This window comes from Hyaena hyaena, unplaced genomic scaffold (assembly GCF_003009895.1).
Source record: "Hyaena hyaena isolate Hyena2069 unplaced genomic scaffold, ASM300989v1 scaffold_4, whole genome shotgun sequence".
NCBI lineage: Eukaryota > Metazoa > Chordata > Mammalia > Carnivora > Hyaenidae > Hyaena > Hyaena hyaena.
Genome location: NW_024080636.1, coordinates 2,375,744 through 2,391,680, shown reverse-complemented (window position 1 = coordinate 2,391,680; position 15,937 = coordinate 2,375,744). Strand labels below are relative to the sequence as shown.

At 40.8% G+C, this 15,937-nt stretch overlaps 1 protein-coding gene, 1 non-coding gene and 1 pseudogene across 2 annotated transcripts in view; 1 reads left to right on the top strand and 2 right to left on the bottom strand.

Annotated features, from left to right (window-relative positions):
• MEI1 (meiotic double-stranded break formation protein 1) overlaps positions 1-15,937 on the bottom strand; it is a 77,680-nt gene that overhangs the window by 26,321 nt on the left and 35,422 nt on the right. The window contains exons 18-19 of the mRNA XM_039237528.1: positions 13,241-13,409; positions 8,321-8,468 (exon numbers count right to left, since the gene is read on the bottom strand). Coding sequence (XP_039093459.1) covers positions 8,321-8,468; positions 13,241-13,409 — 317 coding nt within the window. The remainder of the gene's footprint in view (positions 1-8,320; positions 8,469-13,240; positions 13,410-15,937) is intronic.
• Positions 2,855-3,366, bottom strand: LOC120235305 (annotated as a pseudogene).
• Positions 11,793-11,877, top strand: TRNAP-UGG. The gene has a single exon. It is a non-coding gene; the product is annotated as a tRNA-Pro (tRNA).

Sequence of the window (15,937 nt, the reverse complement as noted above, 5' to 3'; positions counted from 1 at the left end):
ACACTAAACTTGAGCTGCTTGATGAAACAGACTGATACAGATTAATCTGTGCACCTGTCAGAGGACCTGGCACAGAGGGGGCAGAGGGCATGTGTGTTGAATCATTTGTTAACCCTCAAAAACCTCTCTTCCCATTGCACATATAGCAAAATTCAGCCCTTAATGTTATTCTAAAAGTTGTATAGTTTATAGTGCGGGCTGTTCCATTTAGGTCTTTGATCTGTTTTGAATTAATGTTTGTGTATACTACGAGATAAGGGTCCAACTTCATTCTTTTGCATGTGGACACTCAGCTGTCCTAGCAGTATTTGTTAAAAAGATTGTTCTTTCTCCGTTTGAGTTGTCTTGGCATCCTTATCCAAAGTACATGGGTTTATTTTTAGACTGTCAATTCTATTTCACTGATTAAATACCTATCCTTATGTTAGAAACACAGTCTTGATTACTCTAGTTTTTTATTTTTTATTTTTTCAAGGCTGGCTCAGTGCAGGGCTTGAACTCACAACCCAGGGATCAAGACCTGAGCTGAGATCGAGAGTCGGATAGTTAATTGAGTGAGCCACCCAGGACCCCCTCTAGTTTTTTCTTTAAAGGAATATAAAACTATTTATTGATCACTGTTTTGACCAACATTGTAAATACTGACTAGTATTTACAATAAACTAAACAATATACAATTGAATAACATTCTGATTACTACCAAGTTATTGCTTTTCCTGGCTTCTGCTGATCCAGTGACCCAAATACTGAGAAGACTGAGCCCACATGTAAGGAATGAGTTAGGGGAGAGAAAAAACATGCAGGGCAAGGATTTAGATCACAGAAGTCTGTTCACCCATATATTTCAGCAGGTCCTAAATTGCCAAATCTCTAACCATCTGATTATGATCAGGTTTCTATGAACAAAGTCTTAGACATACCATAAATCATGACCTTTTTGTCAATACAGCACAGGATTTCAACTTCTTGAGAAGTAATGGCTCACTAGAAGGAGGCTTTTTTTAAATTTTTTAAAATGTTTTTTTGAGAGAGAGAGACAGACTGTAGACAGAGTACGAGTGGGGGAGGACCACAGAGAGAGGGAGACAGAATCTGAAGCAGGCTCCAGGTTCCACACTGTCAGCACAGAACCCGACACAAGGCTCAAACCCACAAACCACAAGATTATGACCTGAGCTGAAGTCGGACACTTAACCAACTGAACCACCCATGTGCCCCTAGAAGGAGCGTTTAAATGTCCATTTAACCAAGTTTTGCTTACCTAATTAAAACACACCAGGACTTGTCTAGTTTTCTCTTTGGGTGGGGAGGTTATCAGTAGTGATAAAGTTTTCCTCTCCTTTCCTTCCTTTACTTTGCAAATAAACTTGCATTTATATAACTATAGATATGGCTGCTTTTTTATTTTGCCTTATTTATTTAAGTAATCTCTATATCCCATGTAGGGCTCAAACTCACAACCCTAAATCGAGTCATGTGATCTTCTACTGAGCCAGCCAGGCACCCCAGATATGGCTGCCTTTAAATTGTCCAATTTAAATTGTTTACATTAAATTTAAATGGTCCAATTAATTATAAAATTTGAAAGGTTAAGGTTTCAGGAAATTTTTCAACTTTAAAAAAATATATATTTATTTATTTTTGAGAGAGAGAAACAGAGCGTGAGCGGGGGAGGAGCAGAGAGAGGGAGACACAGAATCTGAAGCAGGCTCCAGGCTCTGAGCTGTCAGCACAGAGCCCGCTGTGGGGCTCAAACTCATAAACCATGAGACCATGACCTGAGCTGAAGTCTAATGTCCAACCAACTGAGCCACCCAGGCACCGCAGGAAAAATTTCAATTTAAGTGATTTATTTTTTCACTGAAAATGACAGCATCCCAGAAACATGAGTTTTTCCATGTTTTTGTTTCGGTAAATGTTTAAAAAAATGAATAAAAGAAAGAAAAGAAAACCATTTACATATGTGTTTTTATGTATATACACACAAAAACCCCAACTAAAAAAAAAACAGAATGGTTCCTAGTCACATGAGAGTTAAACACAAATTCTGATTGAGTAACCACTAAGAAGATTTCCCCCAACATTTAGAAAAAGTATTCCTTCTCAAAAACATTTTTTAAATTATTTAGTTCTGAGAGAGAGCATCCGAGAGTGGGGTAGGAGCAGAGAGAGGGGGAGGCACAGAATCTGAAGCAGGCTCCAGGTTCTGAGCTGTCAGCACAGAGCCCAACATGGGGCTTGAACCCACAAGCCAGGAGATCATGACCTGAGATGAAGCTGGACACTTAACCGATAAGGCTGCTCAGATGCCCCTAGAAAAAGTATTCTTGAATGCAGGGGAATAATATACCATGGTCTCAAATATACTTTTCTGATAAAGGAAGTAACTAGAGAAAGCTTTTATTTGTCCAAAATACCATATGATTGCACATATAGGAGGATTAGGAGGAACTTAACGGAGGACCATGGGGGAGAAGAAGGGGGGAAATAGTGGGGGAGAGGGAGAGAGGCAAACCATGAAAGACTCTTGAATACTGAGAACAAACTGAGGACTGATGGGTGTGTGTTGGGGGGGAGATGGGCATGGAGGCGGGCACTTGTGGGGATGAGCACTGGGTGTTATATGGAAACCAACTTGACAATAAACTATTTGTAAAAAAAAAAAAAAAAAAAAAAAGCTTTTATTTGTCCAAAGTTACCAGTGCTATACATGCAAAAGAACCCCAACAACTCCCCCAATACTACTTCAAAACAAACATACCAAACTGGACTGTCATTAGAATGTTATTTTTTCACACTAAGTCTAAGAACCAAGACCTAGATTTTATATACATATATACAAAAAGCAACACAATTACTGAATTTCATCTTCTGGACAAGAATGCGGAGTTACTCTCTCTTCATAAAAAAGCAATTACAATTTGAGAACATTTTGTATTTGCCTCTTTGCCAGCACCAAGTCACCTATCTTTCCATTTCACGAGAAACATGAATTCTCCACTGCTGTCTGTGGTACCAATTCTTCGTTCAGGATCAAGACCTCCGGCAAAGCCTCTTGGTCTATCAGCAGCATCTCTTTTCTTCTCAGAGTTGCTACCATCACATCCACTGTCAGATACAAATTTTCTTTTTGTACCATCCTTTTCTTTACCAGCCTTTTGAGAACTAAGAAATGCTTCAATTAACTCTGGAGAATATAAATTTTCTTCAGGCTCCCAAGTACTGTCAACATCTGTGAACCCTTTCTACCCAGGAAATACTCCACTTTCTCATTTCCACACGTCAGTCCTGTCCTTTTTCAATGACAGATTCTTCGGGCTCTGCCTCTTCTACTTTTTCACTCTTTCCATTCTGTTCCTTTCCCATGTTTCTGTAACGTAGGCCATTCTCTATTGCAGACTTAAAGAGTTGTTATTCACCACCTCCAAGCTGCACCTGGTCCCAGGTCTACAGCATCTCCCTTGACTGCTCCAGTTTTGTATTAAGTTTGAAATCCAGAAGTGTGAACCCTCTACCTTTATTCTTTTCCAAGATTGTTTTGGTTATTTTGGGTCTCTTGCATTTCCATATGAATTTAGGATCAGCTTGTCCATTTTACCAAGAAGGAAGGGAGGAAGGAAAGGAGAGGCAACTGGGATTTTGATTAGGATTGTATTGAAGCTACAGATCAACTTGGGGAGTACTGTCATTTGAACACTATTAAGTCTTCTTTTTTCCTCAATTTTATTGAGATATAGTTGCCATATAACATTGTGTGCATTTATGCTGTACAACATAATGATTAGATATATGTATACATTGTGAAATGATCACCATAATAAGTTTTGCTAACCTCCACCGTCTCTCATAGTTATACAATTTTTTTCACTAGGATTAGGACTTTTAAGCTCTACTCTTCTAGCAATTTCCAAATATACAAAACAGAATTGTCAGCTGTAGTATGTTGTACGTTACATCCCAGAAGTTTTTTCTCTTCTAAGTGGCTGTTAAGTAAGTCTTCTGATTCATGAGCATGGGATGCCTTTTTTTTTAAATGTTTATTTATTTATTTTGGGGGGGGGCCGAGAGGGAGACAGAATCCCAAGGAGACTCCATGTTGTAAGCACAGAGCTCCATGCGGGGCTCAAACTCACAAACCATGATATTAGAACCTGAGCCAAAATCAATAGTCAGACGCTCAACCAACTGAGCCACCCAGGTGCCCCACAGGATGTCTTTATATTTATATAGGTCTTCTTTAATTTCTTTCAATGGGGTTTTATAATGTTCAGGGATCAGAAGTGTACTTCTTTCGTTAAATTTATCCCAATATATTTTATTTCTTAATGCTATTATAAATGGAATTGTTTTCTTAATTTCATTTCTTAACATCTCATTGAAGACTTGAGTCTACCTTTCCAGCTTCTCTCCACTCTGTCTCTTAAATGACTTAGTTAAGGCATGCTAAACTAGACTTTCATCCTTGAAGGGACATACTGGGAAACTTCTCATTTCTGTTTCTTAATTCTCTCAATATAGCCTTTCCTGATGCCATAATCCAATACAGTCTCTTTCTCTGTGTTTCTGTAGCTCTTGACTGGTCCTCCAGCCCCAGGAGAGCACTGGTTGCTGTTATTGCCTGCCTGTAGAAGATCTTTTTGTCTCTCCTGCCAAACTGGTGCTCCCTAAGGGCAGGGAATATGTTTGACTCACCCCAACCCTGACAGAAGACCACATGGCACCTGACACATAGCGAGTGGTCAATCCACACTGGGGAGTTATTATTTAATGAGTACAGAGTTTCAGGTTTGCAAGGTGAAAGAGTTCTGGACATGATTGGTGGTGGCAGCTGTACAACAATACTAATGTACTTAATGTCACTGAACTGTACACTAAAAATGGTTGAGATGATAGATTTTATTTGTATATTTTATGACACTAAAAAAAAACCTGAATAATACATAAAAAAAAGAAAAATAGAATTGAGTTAAAAAACCAAGTTGTGATGATATGTTGCCATTTATATATTTATGTAAGATTCTTAAACATGCAAAACAATGTCATACATCATTTACGGATTCACACCTAAGATGGAAAACCTGGAGCTCCATGAGCTACCTTCTAAGTTTCCACACCACCACTGGTAGATGTGAAGAGAAACCCCCCAAATCCAATCTTACTCCAGTATTAGTCTTGAAACCATCAGGACTATTCCCATCATGTCCTTTTCTCCTATTTCCATTAGTCATCTCAGAAAGTCCAGAATTTCCAGATCATCCTATATGGCTCAAAACATTCCCTTTTCTGTTCCCATCTCCCACTCTTTCCCAGCTCCCAAATCCTTTTCACAGTGCCCTCTAGAACTCACAGTTATCAGCGAATTCTTTGTCCTATGCCTCTTCCTTGAATATTCCTATCACCTGTTGCTTTGATCCTCTTCCAAAAACCTGCCTTGCCTACAATCTTTCAACTTGAAGCTATTTTTGTTCCCATCTTCCTAGTTCCAAAATCATGACCACTAAATTCTCTTTCTCCCTTCTAATCTCCTCCACTCACCTCAGCCATTCATGCCCATGGTCATGCCCCTAGACCTTGTCACTACCAAGAACTATACGTTCCTCAATAATCCCAATTCAAGCACCCCACTCTTTACCACCACCACCCCTGTCTTTCCAGCTCACTCCCTCTTCAATATAGCAATTCTTTGAACCCCATCAGAAACAAAATCTTTGGAAACAGCCTTTTATCCTCTCTTATTCTTTTTTTTTTTTTAGTTTTTTTAAAAATTTATTTCTGAGAGAGAAAGACAGCATGAGCAGGGGAGGGTCAGAGAGAGAGAGTGAAACACAGAATCTGAAACAGGCTCTAGGCTCTGAGCTGTCAGCACAGAGCCCAACGTGGGGCTCAAACCCATGAACCGTGAGATCACGACCTGAGCCGAAGTCAGATGCTCAACTGACTGAGCCCCTATCCTCTCTTATTCTTATCCATCACACTGATCCATCAAGAAAATCTACTGGCTCCTGTTTCAAAATATTCAGAAGCCACTGCGCTTCACCCCCTCTACTATCTCTTGTCTGTATCATTGTTGTAACTTCCTAACTGGTTTCTGCATTTCTACCTTGTATCCTTTTGGTCTACTGTCCTAGCAGTCAGAGTCACTCTTTTTAATTCAGCCACAAATCAAACCATGGGACTATATGAGATCACCAAAGAAATAAATCTAGAGAGAAAAGAAAAGCTGTCAAAGACTGAGCCCTGGGGTACTACAACACTTAGAGATCAAGGAGATAAGAGAAAATCAACAACAGAGAAAATCAGTTCTGAAACAGAACTGCCAGAGAGGTAGAGGAAAATCACGAGTACACAGCATTCTAGATGCCAAGTAAAGGCAATTGTTCAAAGAACAGATGCTGTTGATAGGTCGAGTAAGGTGATAACTAAATACTGACTACTGGCTTTAGTCATTTATCTGTTACTGGTGACTTTGATAAGTGCAATTTCAGAGATGTGGTAAGGGTGAAAACCTAACTGGGGCAGGTTCAAAAGCAAATGGGAGAGCAGGAAGTGTGTACAAGCCTAAAGCATCCTGTTATACTAGAACGTCCAAATGCTGTCACAGACTACTAGGGTTATCAAAAGGACTCAGGAGCTACCCTGAATAGGCTCCTACTGAACAAAAATAGGACAATTTGAGCTTCAAAAGGATAATAACTATAGTGGATTGAAACACATCAAATATTTTTAAATCCTTGAGTTCATAATGACACTAAAAAAAAAAATCTCTTTGGTCACCTTTGAGGAATAACAGGCAACCAATTCCTTTTTTAAAAGCTGTAATTAAAAGGAAAGAATCAAACCTTCCACCTGTGCTTCCTATACAATCTCCCATTCAGAGTAACTGAGTAGTTGATGAGGGAAGCCTGGGTGGCTCAGTCAGATAAGTGTTCAACTCCTGACTTCGGCTCAGGTCGTGATCTCACGGTTCATGGGACTGAGCCCCACACTGGTCTCTGTACATACAGTGCAGAGCCTGCCTGGGATTCTGTCTCCATCTCTCTTTGCCCCTCCCTCCCTCACGCTCTCTCCCTCTCCCTCAAAATAAATAAACATTTTAAATAAATAAAAGTTGAATGACAGAATTAGGATATTATTTCACAATCTCTAATGAATTAGTAGTAAGCAATGATCACAATAACTTCAAATATCACAAAAGAAGAGACAACAGGATATTGTATCTCTACATCTACCTTACTTGAAAACTCACGCACTTCTACTACAACTTTCTGCTTCCATTCAAATTAAACCAGGTCTGCTTGCATCATGTTTGCCCCAAAAGTAATCAAAAAGCAGCAAAATTATGGAGCACCTGGCTGGCTCAGTCAGAGGAACATGTGGCTCTTGATCTTGGGGTCATGAGTTCGAGCCCTGTGTTGGATATAGAGATTACTTAAATTAAAAAAAAAAAAAAAACCTTCAAAAAAAGAGGCGAAATTACTAGTCAGTGAAGAAAGGGTATCCTTAGGTTGAGGTTGAAGTGTTCATATCTAGGGAGTAGAATCAATGAAACAAGGGAGAGATTTAGTGATTGCTTAGACATAATCCTTGGTCCATAATAATTTATCAAGAATCTGGAAAGAGCCACCTGGGTGGCTTACTCAGTTAAGCATCCAACTTTGGCTCAGGTCATGATCTCATGGTTTGTGGGCTCAAGCCCCATGTCATGCTCTGTGCTGACAGCTCAGAGCCTGGAGGCTGCTTCAGATTCTGTGTCTTCCTCTCTCTCTGCCTCTCCCCTGCTCACCCTCTGTCTCCTTCTCTTTCAGAAATAAACATTAAAAAGAATCTGGAAAGAGAAAACTTATATACACACAACCATCATCAAAGTGATCCAAAGTCATCCTGATTAACAATGACTGGGTCCCAGCAAACCACTTTGTTTGATAAACTGTTAACAGAAGGATATACCTCACATCCCTGTCTCATCCTGCTCAAACCAGAGGTGGTACTAAGAAAAGAGCCTTGGGAGTTGGTCAAGTCTAAACTGGAGATCGGGCACCGCCATCAATTAACTGTGTGACCTAGAGAAAGTTACTTTAACCCAAGTCTTGATGTTCTTACCTGTAAAAAATGGAAAAATAACCTTTGCTGCTCGGGATTGTTGAAAGAATTAGCTAAATTACATAGGCTCTGAATGTGTCACCCCCTGCCCCTCCCCATTCCACCAAGACTCTCTCTCTCCCATCTACTTTCTCTCTATATATATCATCACGGTCTCTCAAGGAGCCATGAGGTAAAGAGGTGCAGCAGGAAGAAGAGCCGCACGCCTTCTGGTCCATACCTCGTCTAGCGCGTCGGCTTTGGCCCGGCCCACCGCAAGCAGATAGATGGAGGCCCCGATGACCGTCAGTGGAGGGCGCTCGTCCTGGTCCTGCAGAGACAGGAGGAAGCTTTGCACAGCCACAGATAATTCCGCCTCTGAGACAAACCTGCCAACCGAGGAGAGTCTGAGTGAAAAAGAAAGAGACGGCCGTCCTGCCTCGCCACATCCTATCTTGCCATATCCTCTCTGCCTTCTGTCCTCCTGCTCTAGCATGTCTACGGCCTAAGGACACCTTGCACAAAGAGCATGCTATATATGCTTACAAAGTATTGTCATATACGCGCAGCACATGGTTCTGTGCTTTGTAGCAGGCTCTGTATAGGGGCCAGAGACTCCTCACTCACACCTAGGAAGCCAAGCGTCTGCCAGCTGTACTAGTGCTGATAAAGAGAAGGATGCTACTACTGGGGTTTAGGAGTCCCTGATTTGGCAGCCAGTCCATTGCTCTTTATCATTAAACATTTGTGTGTTTAATGGGCTACTTTCTGGGGAAAGAGACATCTATGCTTGTACGTGCAAGGGAGATGAGAATGAGGAAGAGACCGACTTTTTTTTGTAAAATATAAAAGGCATGGGGCGCCTGGGTGGCTCAGTCAGTTAAGCATCCGACTCTTGATTTCAGCTCAGGTCACGATCTCAAGGTTCATGAGATCAAGCCCCACATTGGGTTCTCTGCTGACAGAGAGGCTCTGTGAATCCCAAGCAGAACTTGCTTGGATTGGAATTTTCTCTCTCTCTCTCTGTCCCTCCTGTTCTCTATTGCATGCGAGTATATGCTCTCTCTTCCTAAATAAATGAATAAACATTAAAAAGAAAAAGCTATAAAAAATGAGCAAAGGACTTCTTGAGCAGACTTATCTCCAAAGAAGATATAGAAATGGCCAAAAAGCAAATGGAAAGATGTTCAACATCACTAATCATCAGGGAAATGCATATCAAAACTATGAGCTAAATCAGAACCCTTGCGCACTGCTGGCAGGAATGTAAAATAGTATACCTCTGTGAAAAAGAGCACAGCATTTTCTCAAAAATTAAAAACATAACTACCAGATGATCCAACAATCTGATATATACCCAAAAGAATTGAAAACAGGGTCTCAAAGAGATATTTGTACACCCATGTTCACAGCAGCATTATTCACAATAGCCAAAAGGTGGAAGCAATCCAAGTGTCCATTGACAAACAAACCTTTAAGCAAAATGTGGTATACACATAAAATGAAGCATTATTCAGCATAAAAAAGGAAGGAAATTCTGACATGCTATAGGATGGATGAATCTTAAGGACATCGTGTTAAGTGAAATAGCCTGTCATATACTATATGATTCCACTTATATGAAGTACTTAGAGTAGTCAAAATCATTGGGACAGAAAGTAGAATACTGGTTTCCAAGGACTGGGGAAAGGGAAATGGAGAGTTATTGTTCAACAGGTGTAGAAGTTTGCTTTTGCAGATGAAAATAGTTCTTGAGATGAATGGTGGTGATGGTAGTACAACAATATTAATGTACTTAATACCCGTGAACAGTACACTAAAAATGGCTAAGATATAAATTTTATGTTTGTGTATCTTACAATAAAAAAAAAAAAAAACTGGAAGAATTACCAAGGTTGTACCGAGGTTGGTGTCTTAGATTGATAAATGTATCACAGTTATGTTAATATTAGGAGAAAATTAGTGAAGATTTCTCTGTATTCTTTGCAACTTTCCTAAAATCTATAAATATTCCAAAATAGAATGTTTATTTAAAAAATAAAAGGGGCGCCTGGGTGGCTCAGTCAGTTAAGCATCCAGCTCTTGGTTTCGATTCAGGTCATGATCTCCCAGTTTCATGAGTTTGAGCCTGCATCAGGCTCTGTGCTGACAGTGCAAAGCCCACATGGGATTCTCTCACTCCCTCTGTCTCTGCCCTTCCCCCACTCACATTGTCTCTGTCTCTCTCAAAAAGTAAACTTAAAAATTTTTAATTAAAAATAAAAATAAAATGGGTAATAACCATAATATAAATATTATACAGCTACCAAAAGTATGAGGTAGACCTATGAATACATGTACTAACATGACAAGAGGTCCAAGATATATTGTTAGGTTAAAAGGGAAGTTGAATACTTTATATAATATCCCATCCTGTATACTGCAAAAAAAGAAGCATATGTTTGTTTCAGTAAATGGTGCTGGGAAAACTGGACAGCAACATGCAAAAAAATAAAAGTGGGCCACTATCTTATACCATACACAAAAAATTGACTCAACATGAATTAAAGACATGAATGTTAACAGCTGAAACTATAAAACTTCTAGAAGAAAACACAGGCAATAAGTTACTTGACATCAGTTTTGGTGAGGACGTTGTTAGATCTTATACTAAAAGCAAAAATAAACAAATGGAACTATTTCAAATTAAAAAGCTTCTGGACAGCAAAGGAAGTCATCAACAAATGAAAAGGCAGCCCACTGAATGGGGAAAAATCTTTACAAATCATATATCTGATTAAAAAATGAATATTTACAATAAAGAACTCACACAATAGCAAAAAAAAATCCAGTTAAAAAATGGGCAGAGGATCTGAATAGACATTTTTCCAAAGAACACATACAGATGGCCAACAGATACATGAAAAGATGCTCAACATTACTGATTAGCAACGAAATGTAAATCAAAACCACATGAGGCACATTCTTATACCTGTTAAGTGACTATTATCAAAAAGACAAGAAAAAACAAGTATTGGCAAGGAAGCTGAGAAAAGTGAACACTCGTGCACTATTATGAGAATGTAAATTGGTGTAGCCACTATGGAAAAGAGAATGAAGTTTCCTCAAAAAATTAAAAATAGAATTGATCATATGATCATTGGCTATATGATCCAGCAATTCAACTTCTGGGTATTTACTCAAACTCAAAAGATACCTGCACCACCCCCATGTTCACTGCAGCGTTATTTACTATAGCCAACACATAGATAAAACCTAAGTGAGGCACGTGGGTGGCTCAGTTGGTTAAGCGTCTGACTCTTGATTTTGGCTCAAGTCATGATCTCACGGTTGGTGAGTTCAAGCTGACAGCTTGGGATTATCTCCCTCTTCTTCCCTCCCTCCCTCCCTCCCTCCCTCCCAATCTCTCTCTCTCTCTCTCTCTCTCTCTCTCTCTCTCTCTCCTCTCTACACCTCCTCTGCACTTGTTCTCTCTCTCTCAAAATAAATAAATGAACATTTTAAAAAATGTGGTATGTATATACACACAATGGAATACTATTCAGCCATAAAAAAAGAAAGGAATCTTGCCATTTGCAAACAAAATGGATTGACCTTGAAGGCTTTAGGCCAAGTGAAATAAGTCAGATAGAGAAAGAAAAATACTGTATGATTTTACTTATCTGTGGAATCTTAAAAAACAAAAACAAATACAAAAACAAAAAAACAGGGGCGCCTATGTGGCTCAGTTGGTAAAGCGTCTGACTTGGGCTCAGATCATGATCTCGTGGTTCACGAGTTCGAGCCCCGTGTTGGGCTCTGGGCTGACAGCTCAGAGCCTGGAGCCTGCTTCAGATTCTGTGTCTCCCTCTCCCTCTGCCACTTCCCCACTTGTGTTGTCTCTCTCTGTCTCTCAAAAATAAACAAAAATATTTTAAAAAGTTTTTTAAAAACCTGACCTTATAGATAAAACAGATTGGTGGTTGCCAGAAGTGAGGGGCTGAGAGTGGGCAAAATGGGTAAAGGGGGTCAAAGGGTACCAACTTCCTGTTATAAAATAAATAGATCTTGGGGATATAATGTACACTTCCTGTTATAAAATAAATAGATCTTGGGGATATAATGTACAGCATGGTGACTACAGCGGATAATACCACACCGTACATTTGAAAGTTGCTAAGAGAACAAATCTTAAAAGTTCTCAACACAAGGAAAAAAACTGCAACTACATGCAGTGATGAATATTAACTAAACTTCTTGTGATGATCATTTTGCAATATATAGAAACATCCAATCATTATGTTGTATATTTGGAATTAATATATGTCAATTATATCTCAATTTTTAAAAATCACAAGGGGTCAAGTGATTTTCAGTGAGGGTGTCAAGACAATTCAGTGCAGAAAAAAACTTTTTAATACATGATGCTAGAACATCTGCATTAGCCGCATGAAAAATAATGAAGTACTGAAACATGCTACAAATATTATGATAACTGGATGAATCTCAAAAACATTATGCTAAGTGGAGGAAGCCAGGCACAAAAGGTCATCTATTGTATGATCCATCTATAGGAAATGTTCAGAATAGATAAAGCCATAGAGACCGAACACAGATTGTTGGTGCCAGGAGCTGAGCAGAAGGAATGGGGAGTGAATGCTTAATGGGTACACAATTTTACTCCGGAGTGATGGAAATGCTTTGGAACTATAGAGAGGTGGTGGTTGCCCAATCCTGTGACTATACTAAATGCCAAACTGTTCACTTTAAAATGATTAATTTTATGTTATATAAATTTTACCTCAATAAAATTATTTTTTACGCTTAAGGAATAATTAGTCTTTTGATTTTAAATTTTTAATAAACTGTATAAGTAAGTAATTCTTAAAACCAAAGTAAACCACTGAAATTTTTTCTGTGCACAAACAATACTTTTAAGGATATTAAAAAATTCTCATTCGTATTTTAGGCCTCTGCTCTCGGCACTGTGACAACCCACCTGCCTTAATCCCTCTCCAGTATGTGACTCCTCAGGAATACAACCCATTTCTCACTTATCTCTATGTCCCCAGTGCCCAGGACCAGGCTTGGGGTAGATGCTCTGTGAATATTTATTGAACTGAACCAGGCTGCAGATGTGGGTCCCAGGACGCACTGCCAGCCACCAGCATTGAACACTGACCTGTCCCCGTGGGTGTAGGCCAGGTAGAAGAGGAGCAGGATGCAGTACTGTCCCTGGCGAGCACTTCCCTCCACATACTGGCGATCTGACAGGAAGGCAAGGCTTTCGGGGCTCCTGCTGCATATCCGGGGCAGCCCCTGCTGCAGGAACGCGGACACTGCAGAGAGCTCTGGGGAGGAAACGTGTGGGAGAACGCCACCCGGAGTGAGCACATGGAGAGGGTGCGGGGCACAGGTTAGCAGTGTACATGCAGGATGAAAGGAAATCAGTTTCCTCTTCCTTTATGCAGCTGTCAGCCTGCCAGGAGAGACTAAAGGTAACATGTGTGAGGACACGGATACATTCCTTCATTCACTGACAAAGTTCCGAGTGGCTACTCCAGGCCAGGCTGTGACACTCAGCCTGTACCTCCAGGAGCTGGTGGCTGGGAAAAGACAGACAAGGAGACGGACAGTTATAGGAGACATTATCAAGTGCCATGTTCAAGTGTGGGGAGGGTATGACTCATACCGCCTGGGGTGGGGAGGCCAAGCTTGAAAAGGAGGGAACTGTGGATGGTGAGCAGAAAACAGGCAGAAAAGTGAGGGCCGAGAATCCTGGGCACAGGAAGCAAGGTGTTCAGAGGCCCAGAGGTATAAGAAGACAGGTTTCAGGTGCAGCAAGGAGTTCGGTCTGACTAAATCAGCAGTGAATAGATGTGGAGTGTCAGGAGTTGGGCAACTGTGTGACATAATTAATTAGTAGCTAGAGTGTGAAAAAAACCTTGAGTGCTGAGTAAAGAATTTGAATTTTATCCTGAGGATGGATTTCTTATGAAATCCATTTCAGAGAAGAAAGAGTATTTTAATACCAAAAGAGTATGAGAGGAAGAGATATCAGAGCTTAAACTTTGAATAAAGTTAACTTTATAGAAAATTCCCTATATTACCCTTATTTTCCACATATCAGAGGATATCCACGGATGAGAGGAAATTTCATCACTGTCTGACAGTGCCCCACAGATTGATGTTTGGGGACTGTGGCTGAAGTCCAGGGTGTTAGGATGATAAGACTTGGGTTTTCAGATAGATCCTTCCAGCAGCAGGTGGAGACTGGTCGGATGATGAAAGAATGAAAGCAGCATGCCAAGTTGGAGGTCAAGTTCAGTCTGCCCTGCTGGTGCAGTGGACTTAGGGCCAAGTGGAAGGTGAGAATGGAGAATGCCCCACAGCAGTCTGGCAGCAGAGCCAGGTCAGGTCTCCCAATTCTAAGTTTAGTGACTTTTCCACCAAGCTATGATCATTATCATAAAAATGAAACTAATCTCCTCGAGTCCCGTGCATCCACCTGCCCTTTCTCCTGATACCTGGAAGAAGGAAGGAACCTGCACATCCATGCTCTTCCCAGCGCTCTGAGACTGGACAAGGCCTCAGGGTCTAGGGAGGCAGACGCATGGGGCTCCTCCATTCCCCAAGACAGAGGGAGCTGTCGGCGGCAGCAGGGCCAGCGCTGCTGAGCACACGAGGCTGCTGTGCCGTGGGGGCCAGCGTGGTCCCAGGCTGCCACCAGGGCAGCAGCAGTCATGCTAGTCCCCCTGCAGGCCAGGCCACACCTGGCCAGGCAGAGAGCAGGGTACCAAGCAGAGAAGAATGGCTGAGAGAGAATTAGGAGCCAAGCCATGTTGGAAGAAATGAAAATGTTCGCCTGGGCTTCTTTCTCTCTCAGCACAATGTTGGGAAAAAAAAAAAACAAAGGAGGAAGAGAGGTTTAGGAAGTGGGGGGAGATGACACATTTTTGTAAATGTAAAAAAAAGAAACATGGCCGGCACCAACTCTTACCCACAAAGAAGGTATCGTATTTGTTAAGTGAATGAATAGAACAATGATTAAATTGTTTTATATTATACCCAAAGAGGTCTAGGACAGAAGAACTCCTTAGGGCAGAGAACATACCATAATTATTGTATCCACAGCAGCACTTAGGCCTCCCCTGGCATGCAGCAGAAGCTCAATGAATATTCAACTGGGGGAAAAACTTAAGCTCTCAGGCCTCATCTGCTATTCCCCTGCCTCGATTCTACAGGTACATCCTTCGTTGCATTCAGACCTTTGCTAACATGCCACCTCCTCACAAAGGCCTTCCCTGACCACCTATCTAACATGCATCTTCTCCCTCCGTCACCCTCTATCCCTCTGCCCAGTTTTATTTCTTCATAGCACCTATTCACTTATAACATTGTATCTATGTGTTTATTGTCTCTCTCTCTCACTCCATGAGGACAGGACATTGGAGCTCTGTCACCATAACCTGGAATAGAATCTGGCACACAGTAGATGCTCAAGAAATATTTCTTGAATGAGAAAAACAAAAAAAAATGGAACAGACCATTGAAGGTATTTTGAAAAGTCTTGGAATATAATAAACAGGGAGGGAAAGGTCTGGTGTGAGGGAGGTTAAGAGGAGATGGCCAGGGTGAGGAACTGGGCTTGATAAGCTTTAGAGTCCTTCTCAACCCTTAAGAGTCTAAGGGTCCAGGAACCTTGGATTCTATTGCTTCCTGATTCGATGATCTCATCTCCCTAACTGTCAGCCTGTAGTCCCATCATTCCATGATTTCATGGTCCCTCTGGACAGCTTCTAGCAAAGAGATAATAATTATTGTGATACTGACTCACTACCCAGCCTATCAACAAAGGCATCCAGACTGTAAAAGACCA